At 40.0% G+C, this 22968-nt stretch overlaps 1 protein-coding gene across 3 annotated transcripts in view; it reads right to left on the bottom strand.

Moving 5' to 3' along the window:
* Window positions 1–1396: 1396 nt before the first annotated feature.
* The window catches only part of CRADD (CASP2 and RIPK1 domain containing adaptor with death domain), a 92878-nt gene continuing 71306 nt past the window's right edge, over window positions 1397–22968 (bottom strand). For all 3 annotated transcript variants that reach the window (XM_066319279.1, XM_066319280.1, XM_066319281.1), the window contains one exon: window positions 1397–2686. In XM_066319279.1, the coding sequence (XP_066175376.1) occupies window positions 2391–2686 (296 nt within the window). In that variant the 3' untranslated portion in view covers window positions 1397–2390. The remainder of the gene's footprint in view (window positions 2687–22968) is intronic.

Below are 22968 nucleotides of genomic sequence, written 5' to 3'. Positions count from 1 at the left end.
TCAACCCAAACCATCCTATGATTTCATGAAATGAAGAACATGAAATGCAAAGTTCACCCAGAGAAGAAGGTACCAAGGTCCTGAGAGTGTGCCCATAACATTGCTTTACTGCCCAGACTGGTTGCCTCCTTGAAACACTGTGCTCATTCTGGGTTAACTGGAGATGAACTGCCTTGAACATCAGTCTGTGTTCAGACTTGGTCCATGTTGGTTCAGAACTAGATAAGGTACTTACATTTATGACACTGGGAGTCAACTTCTTCCTCTAAATCACATTTTCAGTAGTTTCTCCTGTTAACCATCTCTAGCTATTTTTCCTCTGAACTGCTTCCAGGAAGACTACTTTGCCTCTTTTTCCTAATATGCACACCATGCTCTTGTCAATCTCACAGTCAGAATTTCTTCAAAGTCCTCATCCCACTCCCTGTGCTGGGTTGTGCTCATATGAATTTGCCAAATGTCTGTACACCCGCTCTGGGATGGTTTTCCACCTAAAAAAGAACATGTTGGCATTAAAGCATCAGGAAATGGGGAAAAAAAAAAAAAAGTAAATCTCAGACCCTAAATTGATTTACCCTGTTTATCTGGATTTTGTTGATATAGTTAATCTCTGGAACTACGATATGAATTATTGAGATCTGAATATGATTAGTTAAGATCTGAGTGAGGTATAACAGTATCACAATTTACTGAAGCTCAGAACTGTATACAGAAGATTAAAACCAAAATATTACAGATTGCTTCAGATCCTGCAGGAGCCAGAACCTGCCAGCATATATTTTCTGTTTCCATGCTTCTAAAAACCAAGGCATATATGATTTCTTTAAAATCTCTTTGTCTTTTCTGATTTCCCATATATTTCAAAATTTGGGCATAAAAATAATAAACTTAAAAAAATAAAAAGCAGTAAGGTTCATTCTTGCCCCAATAAAGACTTCAGACAAGGTTGTTAAGCTGTGAAATTACAGCAAATTTTACAGGACGGGAAGTTCTTTGGAATGACTCTGTAGATGAAAGAGTCTAAAGTAACTTGTTCATAAATAGACCTAGAAACTCAGCATCAAAATTCTGTTCTTCATTTACTGTACAGCAAACTGCTCAGGGAAAATTAAAATGTATTCTGCCTCTTATCATTAAGAGAGCAGCTCAGAGAGCAGCTAGTCACTCCCATTGCCTTTGGCTATGTTTCAGACTGATCCCCACTTGCCTGGTCAGCAAAAATCTCAGTATTTTTTTCCAGTAGGAATAAAATCTCCATGACAGAAGGGGAGGAGGAGAAGAGCACAAGCGTTACTGTTTTTCTGCATAAATTCTTATCTTCATTGGTGGTACAATTCACTGGCAAAGAACTGAGGACAGCAGTGTCAAAGCTGCCCTCACTACTCATTTGCTGGTAGAAAGCAAATGAGCCTGTTGGACAGCTGGAGGGAAGCTGGAGGGAGAGTAGTGGAAAGTTCATCTTGGCCAGAAAGGACCTGCAAAATTCTCTATCTTGGGTGTGCAGTGGTCAGAGGAATTTGCCTATGGATGCTTGACCTCACCGTGAAACAAGACTGGATACAGAGCACAGTTCAAAGACTCAGCAGGCACCAGACGGTCTCCCAATTTATTAGCAGAAGCAAACATGGACAACTTAGAAGTTGTTTCCTTTTTTAGGCTGCTTCTTGCTCAGTTTACCCGGTTCTTGCCTACTTCTGGTCACTTTTCTACTGTGTGTCTTCCCTGAGACCTCTCCATTCGTCATATGCACATAGGGCCTGCCTGCAGAAACCTACATCCATTAAATAATAATGGCAGAAACCCTCCCAGGCACACTACATTCCTGCTACTTCCACTTAGGGCCTTTTTCAAAGGCAGACCAAAGTGGCAGCCATCTATTCTAGCACGAAATTGTATGTGCTGAAACTTTTATAAATGTAAAATTAGCCACCTGCAATAACTGTTGTAAAATTGTTAAATTAGTAATGGTGATTAGTCTCATTTCTTGCTCTAATATCAGGGAACTGAAACAGCAGTAAAAGGGCTCCTGCATAGTCCAGAAAAAAAATTAAACCAAGTCTTGCTCCCTCAGTGAAATCGAAAACCTTGCCGAACTTACTGCAGACCCACCTGCTTGCAAGAACTTTGTCACCCTATATCCCCACTGAAATAGCACAAAAGGGAACAGGAAAGAGCAATCCATTTTTTAATACCTGCTAAAAATTAATCTGGCATGAAAAGAATTACAAGTCACAAGATGCCACAGAAAACTGGAGTGTTTAAGCTTAATAAAATCACAGTTCCCAACCCTACTATTTAACAGTTTGAGGCGTCCAATCTTCAACATACATTTCCATCCTCTTTACTTAATTTAATGAAATACGTGGAAGCTCTGAATAAATAGCATGGCTTCACTCAAGCATGTACTGTATCACAGAAGGATCCACTTCCTCTGCCAGCAGACTGTCATGCAGACTTTGGATTGTTGCTTTTTTCCCTAAACGCTGTTTCCACAGGACAAATGCAGCTACGATCTGTGACTGCAGGTTGTGAGGGTGATTGACTTTACATCGATAGATGTCAGTATGGGACAAACCCAAGCACAGAACCACATGCTCCCATTCAGGTCCCAGACTCCTCGCCAGCTTGTTCAGCTGCTGATCTGTTGGTGACATCTTCAAAATGCATGGTGCAACTTCAGTTAAGTCTGTAAAAGAGAGAAAAAAAAAAAAATAGCATGTTTGTCACTGGGCAGTGCTGCAAGAGTTAAGGGGAGACCTTGACAAAGGAGGGAACAAGCATGAGCAAAACTGAGATTTTTAAATCAATTTCAATTAATTAAAGAAACAGAATACATATTTACCTAGAAAAATTAATTACATAATCAACCAGAAGATTAATCAGTGTAAACGAACGCTCAGTGGACCATACTAGGGAGCCTTGTGGTTTTGGATGTCAGTAATCCAGACACCAGAACTGCACATCAAAGCAAAGACTTCCAGAAGTAATTATAGATTTTGGGGTAGTGAACAAGAAAGGTTCAGGGAGCCTGTTTCCAGCAGCCATCATCATCAATGTGCTTGCACCAGTATGATATAGTGACAAGTGACAAACATGGAACCAATAATACCTTTTTAGTCCTATTCTGTGACTCCATTTATACACTACAGAAATAACTTTGATTCCTGTGTTAATAGGTGTTACTCTATTTTTTTTTTCCTGAGGGTTGTTCACAGGAAATTCTGTCCTAAGATGCTACTTACCCTTTGTGCCCTGTCATATATGGCAAATTCATCTAGAGACAAGCCTTGAGGGCTTTTCCTCTATTTGAATGAATCCATAAGCATGGCTCAGGTGAACCCAAATTAACAGGTCGTCAACATTGTTCACAAACACAAATAATGTTTCCTTATCCCTCAGCCCAGTTCTTGTAACACTCCTGAAAGTAGGCATGTATGTGCCACAGCTCCATTCATCTGAGCTCCTTGAAGATGTTTTCAGGAGAATGCAAGGAGGTCCATTCTTTTTCAGAGATTTTTGCCTGATGTTAAGTCCCTTAGGACTGTCCACTAACTCAAGAGAATGCACTCTTCATCCAAAAAGATGTTTCACATTGAACTGGCACCTGAGAAGGACAGAATCAATACAACTACCAAAACAGCTTTCACAGGAAGCATTAAGATAGCTGTAATTACGAGCTCTAAAAATCTTGTAGGGACAGAATCAAGCTTTTCTTACATACACAAGTGATCTCTTTATGTGTTCCCTAGGATAATCTGATAATTAAAATAAAACCCCATAAGTAATCATGCAGTGTTACTACCCAAGTGAGAATACAGTGCTATTCAGAAATGTTGTGTGGGATCCAGCTCACCTAACTACAGACAACACCTCCTGAACTAAATATGCTGGGATTAATTATTGGCTGAGAAGATAAATAGACTCTTCTAAAATACAAACCCTGTCACTGAAAGAAAGATGTCTAAAATAACCAGAATAATTAACTAAACTCCTCTAAATGTGCACATTTCTCTTCACTGATTGTAAAATGAGGACTGGGTATAAGCTCAAATGTTGACATTGATGCTATAAACAGCCACTGCCAGTGAAATTATTCTCTGCCTGTAAGTTCAAACCACATGCCAGCCTTTCAAAAGGTACATTTAGAAAAGCAGCATAAAATACCTACAAAGCACATTTGTTCTTCAATAGCCTTTGTGATCAAATCTCAAATGAAGAGTCAATGCAGTCTGCAATTGCTACTCCTCTTGCTGAAGATACTGCCACAAAACAGAGGGAAAATATCCCATTGAAAAATTCTGATGATAGCCTGTTGGTCTGAAGCAGCAGACTCCCTACAGAAATGCTACTTTGCAAAATCTAATTTATAGCTCCAATATCATGATCACAGTCTCCACTACAGCAGAACAGCAACATGGGAAACCATCATTCCTTCATTTTATCAAAAGTAATTGTTTTTGCATAGAACACCTAGAACCTGCAAATGTTTGCACAATTTTCCGCCAAATAATACACAAGAACTATACAAAGCTGCTTTGAATAAAGAGAAAATTGCTTTCTGAAGACTATTTAGGTCTCTTTGATCTTTCCGTCTCCAGACTGCCAAAGGAATCTGAGGCAAGTGCTGGTTTGTGGATAGGGCAGAGGATGCACAACTTCTGAAGAAGGCTGAGCAATACCAGTAGGGCTGGCCTATGCTGTCACATGTGGTACCAGTTTCACAGGTAAGTCGGGACAAGGCAGTGTCTTTCATGAACTTAAATAGTCGAGAATAAAATAAATATAGCTACGCTGTGCTGTCATCAACAAGACTTTTTGATATTAAACCCCTTCCTTGGTTTATGGTCAGTTACTAAGTGTGTACTCGCAGCAGTAATACCTGCCAGCCTGGGCTTTTTTGCTCTCACAGAAGTTTTCATATGTCATGTCCACTAGCCAAATGATTTTGTGATACTGAAATGTGATCAAGCAGGAAGTCCCAGCAATAATACATGTCAGATTGTCCATCCAGCCTTTGATAGTAGGCAGGCTTTTTTACTACTACAAGTATCTTGCCCTCAGTCTGTTATCAGCCCTTTAATAAGGATCAGACTAAAACCCATCCAGGAGATCTTTTCATCTTACGCTACCATCTGATTCTAATATGGATGTGGAAAACTCTGGGACAGAAGCCAAATGTTAAATTTAATACAAAGGACTGGTATTTCAGTCTCATTTTATTTTGTGTGATAGCTCATTTTCAGCTCTGATATAAAAACACTGAGGGAAATCTGAGTTAAATATTACATGACAGGCAATGTTATTCAGGGATATAGAGAAATATTTAGTGAGATCTTTCAGTTATGACAAATGCAAAAATCACAAAAAGATATGGATATATTCTACGATTAATGCCACTCCTAATTTAATAAACATAATGGCATTTGAGGTGAAATAGAAATGAGTTCTCTGTGCTTATGCCCAAACTGCATTGAATATATTGCAAAAATATTAAAGATACCTTTTTCTTAGCTCTGTTTACTACAAACTCTCATTTATAATCTCCACTTGTCAGGAATTGCCTGAGGGAGGTAATGAGATTAGATAAAAAGTTTCAATTATGCAGATCCTGCAGTTGCATTTGAAAGGTATTTTTAGGATACCGAGACTTCATCTTTGAAAAAAAAAAAAAAAAAAAAAAAAAAAGGTCAAGTTTTTCTTGTTCAAAGTGGGTCTGATGAGTAGGTGTACGTGCTTCTGTCAGGCATGTGCTTCTACTTAGCAAAATGAGGACGGCACTGTTAAAAATGGGAAGAAGTGGAGGGAGTGGGGCTCGGGGCACCACCAGAGGGTGTGGGGGGTTGCCCTGGTGAAGGCAATTAACGCTGCTGTCACTTCCAGCAAGAGCACCAAGTGAAACACTGTGTCCTGCTGTGGGCATGGTCTAGGCTGCAAGGTCCCAGGGCCACAGGCTGCAGAGATTTAGAGGCTGAAGTCTCACTGCTCATGCTGAAGCCAATAAGGTCCTGAGGAATGAGGAGCCAACAGCTCTATGCTGGGGGGAGAGCCATCCTGGTGCAGAGCTTCTCTCCTGGGACCACCCGCCAGCTGGCTGGCATGGCTCTTGGGACCATGAATATCCCCTTCCACAGGGCTGGAAATGGGAAGGACACTCTCCACTCTGGTTGTGAAGCTGAAACTCACCCAGAGAAAGACCTGCACCTCCTTCTATTGAAAGCTGTAGCCTGAGGAAATGTACTTCTCCCCATCGCTGCTGAAGGAAGCTCAACCACACTAAGATGTATCCTAGTTATTCCAGTTAAAAAATAGGAGATGTTGACAACCTCTGGCCTGTGTGTACATCTGTACTTCCAGACCACTGCACAAACCAGGAGTTAAAATGGTGCTGGTGAGTGTGGACAGGAAACAAAGCTGGATATAAATAGTATCACACATACAGACCAGACAAAACAGGGCCACCTAGATAACAAAGATACAAAAACACATGAGGCAAAGGCAGACAGTCACCACTTTTACATTTCTTTTTCTTCAGAATCTCTGTAGCTTTAAGTAGGAGACTCCAAAAAAATACTGGAAAAATCAGGGGGATGGAAAACAAACTCATCTCATCTGTGTCCCATTTGGCACAAATGAGAGGATATAAGATAAAGTCCACACGGGAGACAGCAGCAAAAAGGGATGAGGCATTTCTGGGTGACCTGCAAAGTACCCAGCTGATTGCTCAGAACTGCTAAGGCCAAAGTGCCTTAAGATTTTGTCTAAAGGACCCTAATCCATGTATGTGTGACTTTGTGCAGGACCAGAAGCATTTGTTGGAGTTACAGAGAGACCTCCTCTGTCAAGTCAATACATTTTAATACAAACCCAACTTTTTGGCTTTTGCTCCCTGCTGTATAAAAGGGGCTTGGGTGGCAATTGCACCTGAATCCAAAGCGCTGAAAAAGTCTCAATCGGTTGCTGCCTAATCCTACAAGAAAAATGTCACAGGCAGTTCAGGAGAGAGTTGAAGAGGTAGGGATATATTATGGCCCATCTTTCATCTAATAACTACTAAATCTGTCAGTTAGGAAAGGTGTTTCTGCAGACTGGTCTCTGCTTCCAGCACTGCCTCTGTATTTTATCCACTTAAAGGACCATGTACATACTTGTCAGATAAGACAGAAGGAGCCCTGGAAGAGGAAATGGGAATCCAGCTATCTCTGAGCTGCCCATTCTAATACTGAGGTGCACAGACATACTCCATTTCTCCTGGTAAATCATTACGGAAAAAACATAAAGATTTCCTTGGCAATGGTCAAGAATGCTTCCTAGCCCCTAGAACAGCACCTGCTTAAGAAAAAACTCTCCTGGGAATCAAGCAGTATGCTGAAATCAAGCATACAAGAGCCCTTGGCAGGAACAATGCTAGGAAAATGCTCTAAATTTTATATAACCACATCAGAAACATGTGGGCAAGTCTGGTCTTCAGACCCTGCATATCTGGAAGGGGATTGTAAAGAGGAGTAACTGCTTGGGCATGCATCCAGTCTCAGCATCTCCTCCTGGTAGGTGTATGGAGTCCTTCGGTGATCTGGACTCAAGACACTAACTGTATTTCACTTAACCCACTTACCATATCCTAGTCATGCTTTCTGAAGAGTTCAAAGCAAACATTTCAGAGTACTCTTTAATCATCTTTTATGGCATCTGGAGAACAGTTCTTCCCTGAGAAGTGGTAAAGTTAGATTAAGAGGTTCTACAAGCAGCAAACCAAAGAAGCCTCACCTCCCCCCCAGGATGTGAATCCTACAGCTGACTTCAGGCCTTCTCCAGCTGCTTACCTGTTCTCAAGACACTCATGAAACTGCTCCTTTTCTCAACAGCAAATAGACAGGCTTCTTGATGTTTGACAAGAGGTTCAGAAGCTACTAGGGGTACATGCATACATACAACACCCCACAGCAGGTGAGCACAAGGCCCTGGTTACTAGAGGAAATTAAAAGAGACTCTGAAGCTCCTCAGAACTATCATCGCTAACATGCCATCAATGGCATGTGGGGCACTTCAGCTAAAGGAAAACATACATAATAATGAATCTAGTGTAAGGTTCTGCTTCCCTCCAGCCCACTCATTCAACTAGCCTGAGCCACAGAGCCAGCACTGGGGACAGAATGGGTACAACCATTCTGTGCTGGGTACAACCCAGCACAGCATAGTTGCCAAGACTGTGTGTTTTGGCAGCTATGCTATGTTACAGAAATTATTTAATGACTGAATGTCACAATAGTAAACAATGTGCACATAAAAAGGTATATTTGCTTTAGAGTAAAATCCCCTTGGTGTGAGCACAACAGTGACAATGTGTCATGAAGAAAGACAACACTTGGCAGATCAGTTTGGGACAGGCTTTCATGAGCAGTGAGGTGAGGTTGCAGAACCTGAACTAAATGACACTACGTAATGCTCCAGCTAATGGAGAACTGGAGATTTCTAGGAGCTGCAACCCCCCTGAGCTGCCAGAGATGCTGGATGAAAGGAATAGCAAAGAAGCATTTTGAGGGATCCTAGTAAGTGCTACAGATCATTGAAATAAAATACAAGTCTGTGGTGGTGATCCTAGTGAGAAGGATGAAATAAAGAGAAGTTGTTGGGTAACTGCAGAGGATGCCTTGGCTTGATTTGTCAGAAAAAAAGATAAGAGGTTACAGTAAATCTCTATTTGTACAGCTGCTCTGCTGCTTTCTTGTTCAGATGTTCTCTCTCAACACTATATAACAGGTGAAACTGCAGGCAAATGCCTGTCCTCTTCCTACATCACATTCAAATTCATAAGCCAACCTACAGACTAGAGTGCCAGACAGGAAATTATCACACTGGATATACAATACTCACAGGTCTTCATGGAGGTTCCAGCACTTAGTCCCTCCTGTGCAAGTCAAAAATTATCATGAAGTGTTATAAGGTTATTTCATTTCAGTGAACTTCAGAGATTCAATTTGGGATCTCTTTAAACATGAGAAACAAGTTCAAATTGCTAATCAGTGAAAAAGACTAAAATAGACTATCCAGAAACTAACACCTACTACATTATTTGGGTGTTATTTTTTTAATCTTCTTGTCATTGTTGCTAAGTAAACACCAGACTGATTCAAAGAAGGGAACATTACTATTTTGCAACAGCTCCAAATAATCATGCTCCAGAGAACATGGAAAAAAGTATTTCTCTTCTAGGTATCAGCACATGCATATCTTCTATGCATCTTCAAATAGCATGGATCACTCAGCCGATGCAAAGTCTATTCCGACCCTCCATGCCTCCTGGTTTCAGTGAATTTTAAAGAGAGTTTGACCAAAGAGTGAGAAAAATTGAACTGCACTATTTGCAGACAGATACTGGATCCCATTTTAGATATCTTTCCATATATAAAGTTAATACACTCAGCTTGAATTCACTTACAGAAGAGTAAAATAACTTTGAGAAGTTGTATAGCCTTTTCCTGCTTTTAGCACGTGCATAACTGTTTCTGTCTCTCCTGCCAAATGTGAGCAGTGAGTTACACAGGTAGTTACTCCACTTGTTTGTGCTGGTTGCCCCCTCTAAAGGCTCCTGCTGACAACCAAAGAGATGCTGACCTCCTTCATCCCATTTCAGGCTACTAGAAAACGTCATCATGTGATGATTACCAAGATCATGAAGAAATCCTGGTGATGGAAAACCTGCACCTTTGTAGAAACAATAAGTCCAACATCTTAAGAATATATACTATCTTCTCTAATGCAATCCATTCAAATCTTGGGCAGTCAAATACCCAGAGCAATCTACAGAATGGAATCTGTACAGTAAACACATTGAAAGAAAAACACCCAAAATAAAGCTTTAGAAAGCCATAATATTTTTTTCAGCTGACCATGTTACAGTAAAACAAATCTAATGGAGATTTTATGTTCGTGTTTAAGTAGTCAGGCTTCACAGTTTCTGTAACTTGGTAACTTCTCATCTGATGAATGCAAACATTATATACAGAATTTGCATGAATAAAAGCAACTTCTGTCAATTAGTGATCATAAAACACTTACTCGTAGGCCTACATCTGTCATGGTAATTTACATTTCCAAGTATCTTAATTAAATTATGAAAGGCGCTAACCAAAATGAGAGCAAATATGAAATACATTTTTAAGACTGGCTGCATTCTTCCTGATTGTGCTGGTTTTTATGACTTGCATTAGAAGATACTAAGTTCTCTGTCTTATTTTTAACAAATCAGAATCTACCATACATATGACAACCAATATGCAGAATAAATTGTGACCATGATCCTTTGGTAATCAAATCTATGGCACTTCCCTGAAGTGAAGCACAATCCACCCAAGGTGCCAAACTCAGCTCCTTCCTGCCAAAAGCTTGCTGGGACTCTGTATCAGTGGTGTAATTAAAAGTATATATACCTTCGTTTGTTGGCAGCTCTTCTCTGAGAGTTCTAAAACACTACACTTTGTGACATTAAGCACATTTTGGGTACTAGGGTAAGAAAAACAGCATAAAATTCTGTAAATCTACAGGCAATTCAAGAACACAAATGTTTCTATTTTGGCTCAATACCAGCAGCTAATTCATATATTCTTTATCACTTGCTAAGGACTGCCTACTAGCTGCAGATGTAGAAGCAGACTGCTAAAATCTGAAACATAAACATTCAGATTTCATTACAAAAGTTTTCAGTTGTATTCCCGCTATTCAGTTTCAGGATTCTTGAAAATTTTTTAATCTCTCCTACAGGTTTTGTACCTCTACTATGATCTCTGCTATACTGATGGTCTTCAGTACTAATCTATATTCAACAGATTGTCAGAGAAGTCTGTAAATTGATTAATTCTCTCTTCAATTTCCATCCTTTTCAAGCTATAGGGAGCAATCCCTGTGTTTAAGGAACTGAAAGAGATTAGGTTTCCACATTTTTGTTCACATTTTGCTGGAAAGAGCAAGGAGGAAGTTTCAGCAGTTAATAGCAGTTAATAGTGGATGTTATTTTGTCTCCCACACAAAATATTAATTACAATCCCACACAGTATTTCTCTGCTGCTACATACCATGAGATCAAATAATTAATTTCATAAATAAATGGCAGCTGCAGATGCATGCAAGGAAAAGAGCACCTATGCAAAGTAATCAGAAACACAACATACTATAACGTTTACTCTCTTTTCAGGCAGGATGGCCCTATATACAGCCGGACTGGATTTAGTCATACTGTGGCTTTATACCTTGCATTTTATGTTGCTCGAGACACTGAAGGAGAAGTAAAATTTGCTTGATATTTCCTATTTCTATATTGTGATACATAAGTAGCAATATGCATGAGCACTGAAATCACAGCTAATGATGGCACCTTTGCAGTGTACCTTTGATATAAATGCATGAACAGGTTCAGCATGCAGCAATACACTAAGGGAAAAAAGAAATATTTACTCTACTGTTAGGTTCTGTGGAACATTCGAGCTTTCAGGAACAACTAGACAGCACAAAGACACCTGCTAGTTTGAAAAAGTAGAGATGAAAGTTTTTGTTTCACAGGCCAGCAGTCACACCAATAGTCAACCTTACAAATAATGCAGAAAAAACTCAAATTCTGAAGTATGTCACTGCATTTCTATATAGTTTTCAATGCTCTGTAGTTCCTAGTGAATTAAATGATGTTTGATAATACAGAACTTTCAACTATTAATGATATATCTGAAGCCCACAGAACCATAATTTCTCTCTGTCAAGTTTCTTCTCCACACTAACACAAATAAAAGATCAGCAGGTGATTGTATGGAATTGTGATGATCATAAAATAAATTCATATTTGTTGTAGACGTCTCATGGTATCATAGGAGGCAAATGTTTACCCATGTGGGTTGGGCAGCTCTGACAGATTAATTCACCCACTCTAAGTGAAAAATAAAGCTAACTGGAGCAATTAATGATTGTTTTGTTAGCGAGGTGACAAAATCATCATGCGACTTTTGTCGGGGGATTGGAAGCTAACTTCTTTTGACAGACATTACTTGAATGCTTATTTCAAAAAGCCTGAGCTGTCTTTCAAAGAGCTGAGGCAAGTGTTAATCCTGCTGCTCCTTTCCTTGCAAGAATCAAAGACTCCTTAGGCTTTTAATCTGCTGAGTACAATAAGTGAGTAAACTTTCTTTACTAGCAATTTTCCTATCAAGAAATCTTTCTAAAGGCTACAGCATTTCAGCAATAAAATCATGTGCTTGAACTTTAGCTATCAATATTCCTTTCATGCAACAACAATGACACTTTCCAGTATGAAGGACTGTTTTCTTCTAAAACAAAACTAATCACACATGTTTCCCTTGCAGGATTTAAACCAAATGTGACAATAAGCCATTATATTTAGCCTTGATAGAACTATTCATTCCTTCTCGAAACTTTTTTTTTTTTTCTTCATGTTGGCTCTTCTTTTCACTTTGGCTTGAGTCATTAGAAATATCAGAATCAAAGATCTGCACAACAGATGGAGCTCGGTTGTGAAGAATGCCTTTGACTGGTGAGGATCTTTGCCTGGCAGGTGTCAAACCAAAATTAATACTGCACATATTATAGCAAAGTGAGACTGCATTCCTTCCTGACCACAAACATATATTAATAGAACAAGCTAAAACAGTACTATCATTCTGCTGAATCCTCCACTGCTTGGCTTCTATTTAAGCACTTACATCCATGCAAAACAAGTAAACAAAGTGCAACAGGTTAGTTTAGGGTCTCTTGAAAGACATTTTGCATAGGTGTAAAAGACTTCACAAAATGCCATAAGCAACATGGATGTAGACCGCTCTTGGTTTCTTTTTTCCTTCCATTTTTTGTATCAGTGCTCTAAATGCTTATGAACTTTAGTAGACTTTTTGACATTTCAAAATCCAGAGGGAAAAAAGGTAGCAGTACTAAAATACACTGCTCAGCTACCATCACTTGCTATGCCTGGCTTGCCAAATGCGATTCAACAGCCTGAGTCAGAAGACAGAGCTTTCCATAGGTGTCAGGAAGGAGGGCTTCAGGTGGCATCACCTGCTGCTCTCCATTTCCAGATGGATGGGAGGCTTAGGATCACAACCAGGCCTCTCAAGTGCCAAGTAGGTCGAAGATACACAAGAAACCAATTTGGAATCTCATGGCTGGTTTCACAGATCCATACTGTCCAACGGCAATTTTAGCTGTCCAATAGGACTGCAGTTTTAGAAGGTAACAGTCACAAGACTTTTAGTTATCTGTAAAGAAAATGTGAGAACGCATTTGTGTGTGTGCACATATATATATATAATATATATATATGTGTGTGCATATATATAGGTATGTATGCATACACAACACCCTGTAATTTTTCAAAATCTTGATTAAAATTTATAAAAGTCTTAGATATATGCAAGTCAAATTAATTCAGTTTTAAAATTTTCATTTCCTCAAATTTAGGTTATGGATGTCACCTGACCTTGGTATGAAAAGGGTGAAAATGGGAGTGTGGGTGAAGTAATTTCCGAAACCAAGGTCCTAACTCAGAGAGCACTTTACATCAGCAGGGATTGGATGACCACTTCTTTCCCCTGCCTTGAGTCAGCACTGACATAACACCCTGCACCATGTGCTTGGCAGTGTGGCTCGTGGCTGCCCTGTGACATGGCTGGTGCCGGGTGACACAACACGCTGATCCCCTGCAGTCATAGAGAGATCCCAAGACAGCACAGAAAGCAAGGAGATGACTCACAGCTGCAACCATGCACTCAAGGGCTGAGGACCCAATTACTGTTTTACTCATTCAAGAATAGCATTTTGCCAAAGGAACTGAAGTCAGTTCAAAATTAAAAAAGGTATAAGCAAACATTTGCATTACTTATGCTATTTGTAGAAGATTTATGCTAGTATTAGTGGGACAATTCATATGCAAAACCTAAACATCTGAAAAAATATTTTGAGCAAACAATTAATTTTCATGTCTCATGCATAAAGAACATTTTCCCTCATAGCTTTTTAGTCTACTAGCTGCCAGACTTTGATCCAGAATTGAAATTTCAATAATTTTTGCTTTTTGTAAATAATGAATCAAAAATAAAAATGTTTTAACACCAGAATGAAAAGGCTGGAAGATAATTAGATCATAACAGATTTCTTTTACTTGGTTTGGGATTTTTGCACAGCTATGTCTAATCTAAGTAAGATTGAAACAAAACCAAAATGCAAAGCTAAAAACTAGACAAGTCTCTGGTGTCCCACAGATGCAGAAATATAAGTGATGTTCATGTTCCTAAAGGAACCAAACCAGAAATCCTGCTACAAACAAGAGGGAAGGGCTGTTATTTCCTTGACAATTGTTCCTGATATCACAGGAACTTCTTAAAGGTAATAATGGAAATCCAATCTTAAAAAAGGATTTTTTCTTTGCTTAATCAAACATCTTTTAGGTGCTACAAGCTCAGAAACAAGGAAACTAAGAGGCATGTTTCATAATGTTGAAAATATTAGCACCAGAACTGTAAACATCAACATTTTTTCTTTCCTTCCTTCCTGCCTTCCTGCCTTAATGCCTTCCTTTCTTCCTCAGATATAGCCACTATGCATTCGTTGTTTGATTTTATTAAAGAAATCAACCACACCTTAAAATGAACCTTCTAATTGATTTGAGGGTTAGATAGGGTGAAGTATTTTGACCTTCACATTCAACACGTAACCTAATTTTGTGTGTGTGCTCCTCAGAGAAGAGGTGAATGCCCTGGTGATGTGAGGTTAACATATTCTGCAGAAGCGGCCTCAGGTTCCCCTTTGCGGATGCACCACACCACATCAGTGTGTGAAAACCCAGCCATGCTGTGTACAAACCACACACTGCCCACCCACCCAACTGAGCCTTCCACTTGCACTTTAGTGTGTGGAAATATCCTAATGATAGAGGGTTCATGGCCAAGCCCACAAGCACCAAGTGTAGAAGACAGATGAAAATTTGGCTGCAATTCTTTGATGTTCTCTGATCTTAGGAGATTTGAGATTTCTAAGTCTAACAGAACCTAGGAGTTGTATGCTAAAGGCACAAGACTGGCCTATTTAAGTATCTTTATTCAGTTTTGTTGATTGAAACTGGAGGCTTCTTATCTACTCAAGAAGTTGACAAGAATATGAAGGTACTGCTACAACTCAGGCTTTTCAAGACATGCTATTTACTTGGCATTACATAGTGGTATTTATACCTTATTTGAGACATTTGAGGACTTCAGGCACCCCTTGAAAAATCCTTGCTTGAGGCATCTTGTCATTTATACATGTATAAAGGTTTTCATGTCCAAAATGGCCAAGTAAATGGAAATAGTCAAGCTGAAAACTGTCAAGAGCCTTATGTTTTCAGGAAGCTCTGTGTAGGCAGATTGTGAGACTTGGGACAAGAATCCTTGCATCACCTCAAGAACCCACATCTCCTTTTAAAACAATTCAGGTCTAAAACATTTGACAATGAGACTCAACAGACCTCCTCTGTAAACCAAGCAAGGAAAGTAGAAGACATTTTTAATACAGTTCTTTATGTCATGCAAGTATTTCCACATGAAAGCAGAGAAACTCAGTCAACCAAAGATGCCTGTGTCTGTAAGTAAAGGCAGGAGCACAGCTTTTACAGGGAGCAAGTCTATTTGGAACAGTTGAACAAAAGCTTGATGAAGGAATTTCAAATTACAAAGAAAATTGTCTCTGATACACAACTGAAAAAAACCTGTAGCTCTGTAAACCCAGAGAATGCTCTTTTAAAGATCCTAAGGAATACAGCTTGAGAATATCTATCAAATAAGACCAGAGTTACATGCAGGGACAGCAGGAGGCAACTGAAGCAATCTGCAGCACAGCTCTAGTGCTCATCAGTCTCTGACCCTGAGAGAAAGGATAATTACTGCATGAATGTGCACATTAGAACAAACCAGAAAGCACAGAAAAAAACATATCTCCACTAGAAGGAGAAGATGAGAACTCCTTAGGTTTTACACAGTGGTCTACAGCTCTGTATGTCCCAATCCAATATACTTTCTTCAACTGACAACACAGCTGTGGCTTTAATTTTGAAGTCCACATTTTTCTGTGGGAATCATTAAATATAACATCTTTGTCCTGTTCAACAGAAAAACAAATCCATCTCTATTTTTTTTTATTCCTCTTCAGTCTTAATTTAATTGTGCAACATTTGCTTTAGAAACATATTTGAAGATGTTTTAGATATGACCTCATTTATACACCATCCCAGGTTTTCCAGGAACTCTGAACCATCAGCCTCCTAGTCTTTCTCGTATCTGAACTACTGTATTTTATGGCTTCCACGCTATACTGTCTGGACACTCCGTGTGACTGGGAGGGAAGATGCTCTGCTAAATATAAACACTTAGGGAGGAGAGTTTGCAGTCTCAGCTGTGGGTTGGGAAAGAGGCTCTGTATGTATTAGGCTATGTACACAGAGTTTGCCACGATTATGTTCAAATAACTCCAAAGAGCTGGGCTTACAGAGATGAAAAAGGGAGAGCACCAGAGGAGCCAACAGCCCAGAAGCTCATCTATCCTGGGTTTCCTATCCATGACCACAGCTTTGAAAGGTGTCCATCTTCAGATGCTGATGGAGCCCTGCTTTGCCTCTGCAGTTTTAATCAAAGAAGCTAATTGACCAGGTTTCAGCAAGGTAAATAATAGATTGTCCCAAATAATCTTGAGCATACTGGAATATGGAAATCCACTAAGGTACTGATAACAAAAGGGAGCAGACAACCAAAGGGGTCAGTTGCTACTTGAACTAGAAATGCTGAAATGTTATGGAAACAAATAGGTACATAGCTGCACCTCACCTCTACTCTACTACTCTTCCTGTGGAATTTTAGGGCATTTGGTTCAATATGGAAAAACACACCTTTGATTCAAATTCTGATGAATTTACACGAAGTAATACTTTTTCCAGGACAGTACACAATGGAGATTCCTTTTGATCTCTTACTCTTAGCACTGACTTAGTCTATTCCCACCTTCTGCCACCTTCTCAATCTCTCTTCTCTTCCCTGCCTCATGTTGTAATTGCTGGAGGGTTCTGGAGCTGGGACAATGTGCTGCCACCATGTCCACCCACCACAGAAAGGTCTGTTCCCCAACCCATGCTTGGCAGGCATGCACCCGTCCCACTGGATAGGTGGACCTGTCTGTCAAAGGTGTGTCACAAGTTTTTCCATGACAAAAATCTCCTCCTACTTTTTAAAAACACATTTTTTTTCCTCTTCCTTCTCCAACTTTTTTCTTCTTCTCCTGCTTTTTGAGCAGGAAGGAGAGTGACAGGGAGAATAATGATTTCCTCAGCTTCTGTTGAAAAATCCCACAAAAATTTTCCACCAAGAGTAAATTTTTTCTGGTTTATTTTGGTTTGGTTTGGGTTTTTTTTCCCAGTGAGGTTCAGAAGGCCTATTTTAAATTTAAAGTTCCTAAATAAGGGTCCAGTTAATACCATCATTTTCTGTGGAAGGTAGCAAAGACCTGGTACCTCTTTCACTTAGCACAGATTCCAGCTGTAAGTGTGGCAAGAGGTCAGCTTGAATTTTTCTCTTGAATTCTATCTTTTCAAACCTCTCTTCAGGGATTTAGTTGTATAAATCAAACCCCATATCCCAGTGTGCACAGCTTGTCAGGATTTCCTTCTGCCAGTTGGCTCTGCACTTCCCTGTATTAATTCCCACTGCCTCCACATGTTTGAGAAGGAGGGAGGAAAGCACTAGTGAGCAAGGAGAGGATGGGAGCAGCCAAAAGCTGCAGTGGCCTTCCCATGCACGGAGAGAGCACCACAGAGAGGTACAGCTGGTAAAGGAGAATAAAAGGAGAGAAAAGGTGCTGAGGCCACTGGTTTTCCAATAGCATGGATGGGTAGGGCTCTGAGCAGGTTTGGGACCCTTAATTCACTGACAAGAACAGAGTGTGTGTATGCACTGCACACTGCCTTGGTGAACTCAGGAGTCAACCTTGTTCCATGTGCACTTTGTCTGAGCAGATGGCAAAGCATGATGGTTGCTGGGTTAAGACTTCGCTGCCAAACCAGCCCCCAGCTGTTTTCAGACTGCTGCTCTCTTAACCAATGCAAAAATACCCATCTCCCTAATTCCCTCCTTCAAAGTATTATTTTTGGTATTACAGGAGAATATACCTAGCCAGACTATATAATTAACATTATGCAATTTTTAATTATCTGCGTACAACAATCTTTCTGCTCTAACTGATGGTAGCGGTGTTGAAGGGTTGTTGTTTAACTGGGTTGTTGTTTTTTTTTTACTACCATGAAAATTTGAATTCCCAGGTAGAAACTCACTCAGTACAGAGTGTACACTACCAGGTGTAAAAGGTGACCCATCACTCTAGCTGTACCACATCTCCCATGAAAAACAAAAGCTTGTGACACAGAAACAAGCCCAAACCTCATCTGCAATAGCAAGTACATAAGGCAGGACTGTTCCTGAAAAGACAGTGACAGAAACACACCCTTATTTAGTTTATTCCTTCATCAGCTGGGGTTTCTTAATTTATTTTTGTCCAGGGATGTCCTATAAGGCTAGGTTGTTCACTAAGTGGGACCCTTCCAGCAGAGTATCCAAGCTTGTGCTGCGACCACAGGGCAGCACAGCTTCCTTTGGGTATCCCTCCTTCTCACAGTGCAGCAGGACTCACTAGCACAGCAAGATGTAGCTCCATGCCACCTTGACCCAGCAGCAGGGTGTTCGCCTCCTGAAACTCAACAACTACAAAATGTGAATCAAGTGAAAATCCAACCTCATTACCTCATTGGCACAAGTAAGTTGCAGACAAACCAACATAAATACAGCTCTTGGAAACATGACGAGTTCTGTAGATAAACAACCATTATCCTTGTGCCTCCATACCTTTGAATTTGCTTGCTCCTGGAAATAGTGGAAGGAACACCCCAACTGCGTGTATACACATGCACTTCTCAGCAGACCAACAGCAAATGTTGATCCAGCAACTGTAGCTGGAATACAGCAACCCTACACCAGCAATAGAGCACCACTGGGTCAGATGTTAAGGTGTCAGCCCAAATTAAGCATCACGAAGCATGCATCAGCCAAGCCAGCAGTCCTCCTTAGCTTCAGTGAGCCTTGAGCTGTGCTGTGTGGAATTGCTGCTTTCCACAGGGAATATCTCATTCAAAGAAGGGGCTGTCACAGCAACTGCAATACCACCACTGATTTTTGGTGTGGTAAGCTGTATTTAGAGCAGGAAAGTATTGCTCTGTGAGCTGAAAAACAAACCTAACAATGAGCGATGACGTAATGAACTTCAGGTTTTAATATCTGGTGTCAATACCATTTCCCAAAGCAAAGGGTAGTTTACGTACACTGTAGACATTTTCTGTCTGAAGCAATACTATCACATAATCTCTTTATTTATACAGCACATGAAGTGTCCTGCACCCCCACCCACACAATGATCTGATTCTAGATCCACCCTACTGTTGTTTGTGGAAGGAAATCTAGGTGAGTTGCAGAGCCAATGAGTCCTGATATTCTGCAACATCAGACAACAGGAGATCTTCCTCACAGGGCTCCAAGGTCCTTCTAGACCAATTTTTAAAAAGGAGAGGTCAGGGATTGGAGGGAATGGTAGACAGATCTGTGGTGGAACTAAAAACTCAGGATTTCTGAGGTCTTTGTCATGCGCTGTAATTGCAAAATCATGCCGCCTGTCTTCCACATAAACAGCAAGCCTTTTTTTCTGAAGGTACGAGATGATTAGGAAATTCCCTAAGCTCACCTTACTTTGGTTTCTTCTCTCACCTGGAAATGTGATTTCAAAAAAAGATCAAGCCATTAAATGTAGTCTAGACTATTGTTTCCAAATACTTCTTTCAGCATGGATAGGACCAACCATGGAATAACCAAGCAAGTCACCCTATTATGCAACAGGCAAGAAAACTATTTGTGCTGTTACACTATGTTTTTAATTCTTCTGAAGGCTGCTTTCCCCTAGGGAATTACAGTAATCTAACTGATTGAAGTGTGTTTTGACAAGTTATAACAGTCCAGAAAACCCACCTACAAAATTACATCCTGGTTGCATCTTCCAAAGTAAACTGAAATCTTGGTATCACAGCTCATTTTGCAAAGTACTGTGCCATGGCTTGCATTTGTTACGAGAACATAGTTTGAGTTTTAGGTGTAGATAACAGGTGGTGTTACACCTATTAATGCACAGCAAGATGTAATCTTGCCCTGTACCAGGTTTTTGTACCAGCAGAGGCCACATGGATCATTCTCTGAAACTGACCAGAATAAAACCATACAGTCTTAATAGATTCTTATTTCATCTACTTTCTCTCACTTTAGGTGAACACACTGCAAAGTCATCCGCTCACCCTGAAGGTTGGTTGTCCATCCACAACAAAGTATATCAGAACAAGCTGTCATTGTAGATGTCAGCCTGTTGGAAAGATAGGAATACCAGCAGAGTCTCAGGCAATGTTATGCTGAGAAAGTCTTTTTACTACTCCCACCAGCAGTGCCTGCCGGCTCCAATCGTGTGCCACATGCCAGGCACAGCACATGGTTCCCATCATATAGGTTTTCTCTGGTTACAGTACTCCATAAGCCTACCAGTCTTGTACTCTTTTGCTTGCCACTGCCATGGAGAGAAAATACTTGGCTGGGTATGAAGCTCTTCTCATATATAAAGAATTTAGGATTCAGAGGGCAGAAGTTTTAAAATGCTAGAAGTGAAAATATTTTGTAAAGTGAATCCCAGGAAATATGGACAGACCAACCCCATTCCATGTTTGGGCTCAGCTCCAACCCAGATGAGTTAGAACATCCTGGAGATATCTACTAGGAAGACAAAGGAGACAGAGGCACTGAAAAGCTAGGAAGTCCCAGATTAACATATTTAATTTTTCCATATTTTTCTTCCTGAATGTCCCAAACCAGAAAGCAGACAGACTTTTTGCAGAAGTTACTAGGATTTATTAAAGATGGGATATTGATATGAAACATTCATGACCCTCAACTTAGCAGTATTTCTCTTGGATGGGGTAACGAAGTAAATTTATTACACATCAGTGCCAAGAAGCTCATAATAAAAATACAGATTATAGTTCTCAGATCCATCAACTCAAACCAGATACTGTTAAAAAACCAGTCCAGCAGGGAGAATGTCTCCTAAGATACTTGCACTACCAAAGCAACATATGAAATACATATTTTATCCAACAATAGGATACAAAGCAAATTATTTGATTTAAAGACCCTGACACAAAGGCAGCCTGTGAAGACATGAGAAGGAGACCCCTCCTCATGTTATCCCAGGTGTGGAGTGTGCAGAGGAAGATGATAGATATGTTAGATATGGGCAAAGCAAGCAGAGATTTTATAGCATCCTGAGTTGATGATTTTACGAGACATGAAATAAATTAATAAAGCATGGATAAAGCAAGATAGAGAAATAGTGCAACTTCCTGGGAAGCCAGGCTTCAGCAAAGGTTCAGACAGATCACAGCCACAGCAAATCTTCTCATCAATTCTACCCATATCATTTAGTCCACTTTCCTCTTCTGTTCCTGACCTTTATTGCCTTCTTTATTGGAACATATCTAGGGAAGAATCAGTAATTGAGGACCAACTTATTAAATTCCTGATAGTGAGATCTAAATATTTCATTCTGCTTCTGCTGCACTCCCTACAAAAGTAAAGATATCTCTTCAGAATGGTCTCAGAGCTTGCCTGTTTGCATCTGCATGGTCTGCATGGCTCCAGGAACACCAAACACATCATCCTGCTGTGAAAGAATGAACTAATATGTCCTTGGGTTTTGAAGATTGAAGGCATTGTCACTGCTGAGAGTTTCCATAAATCAGAATATAATGGACCACCCCTTTAAGAACTTGTCTCTTCTCATTTCCAGACATACTACCAAGGGGAAAAATTTATTCTGCCAGGGATTTCCAGTGTTTCCAATTCCTCACTTCTTCCATCTCATCCTCAGGAAAAACAAAGCAAAGCCAAAAAAACACAACCTCCCCCAAATTCCCAAAACAAGGAAAAATTAAACAAACAAAACAAGTAAGCACCACAGTGTTTCTAACTGCCTTCCAAAATACAACAAACAAAAAAGCATTGAAAATTGTTATAGTTTGGGAAAGTTACTAACCATGAGATCTCTAGTGCGTGTCTGTGTTTAATAGAGAATGTAATGGAAAAAAAATTAGAACTTTAGTGAACATCCAAGAAAGATTTCATGAAAAACAGGGCGGAAAGAAGTTTGTTTGGATTTAATGTTTCCCCAGAAGCATCTCTAGTCCAAAGATTACACCACGGGTCAAATGGAGGGGAGCCAGAAAGTGAAACACTTTAAAAATAACCCCTAAAAAGGAAAGTGAAAGTGGCCAGTCTAGTTAGAATCTTAGAATGGTTCGGGTTGGAAGGGACCTTGAAGACTACATAGTTCCCACCCCCCTGCTATGGACAAGGACACCTTTCAGTACACCAGGTTGCTCAAAGCCCCATCCAATCTGGCCTTGAACACTTCCAGGAACGAGGAATGCACAACACCTCTGGGCAACCTGCTCCATTGCTTCATCACTCTCACTGAGAATTTCTCCCTAATATTTAATCTACACCTACCCTCTTTCAGTTTGAAACCACTCTTGCTTGTCCTATCACAACACGTCCTTGTAAAAATTCTCCTTCCAAGTTCCACCTATTGTGACTGTGAAATGCAAATTCTGTGATAAAAACCAAATTTGGGCTCTGAGCATCACTGAGCATCACTAAATACTGCAACTACACATGGGAAGTCCAACAGAAAAACAGATGTTCAGCATGAAAAATTCTTCATGACTCGTACTACTGCTCTTAAATAAGCTTACATTAAAATACTTTGGTTTGGAACTGACAGTTTAAAATACTACAGAATGTCCTCAACTTTCTGTTGCAG

The sequence above is a fragment of the Sylvia atricapilla genome, chromosome 5, assembly GCF_009819655.1.
Source record: "Sylvia atricapilla isolate bSylAtr1 chromosome 5, bSylAtr1.pri, whole genome shotgun sequence".
NCBI lineage: Eukaryota > Metazoa > Chordata > Aves > Passeriformes > Sylviidae > Sylvia > Sylvia atricapilla.
This window is presented reverse-complemented; position numbering and strand designations above follow the sequence as displayed.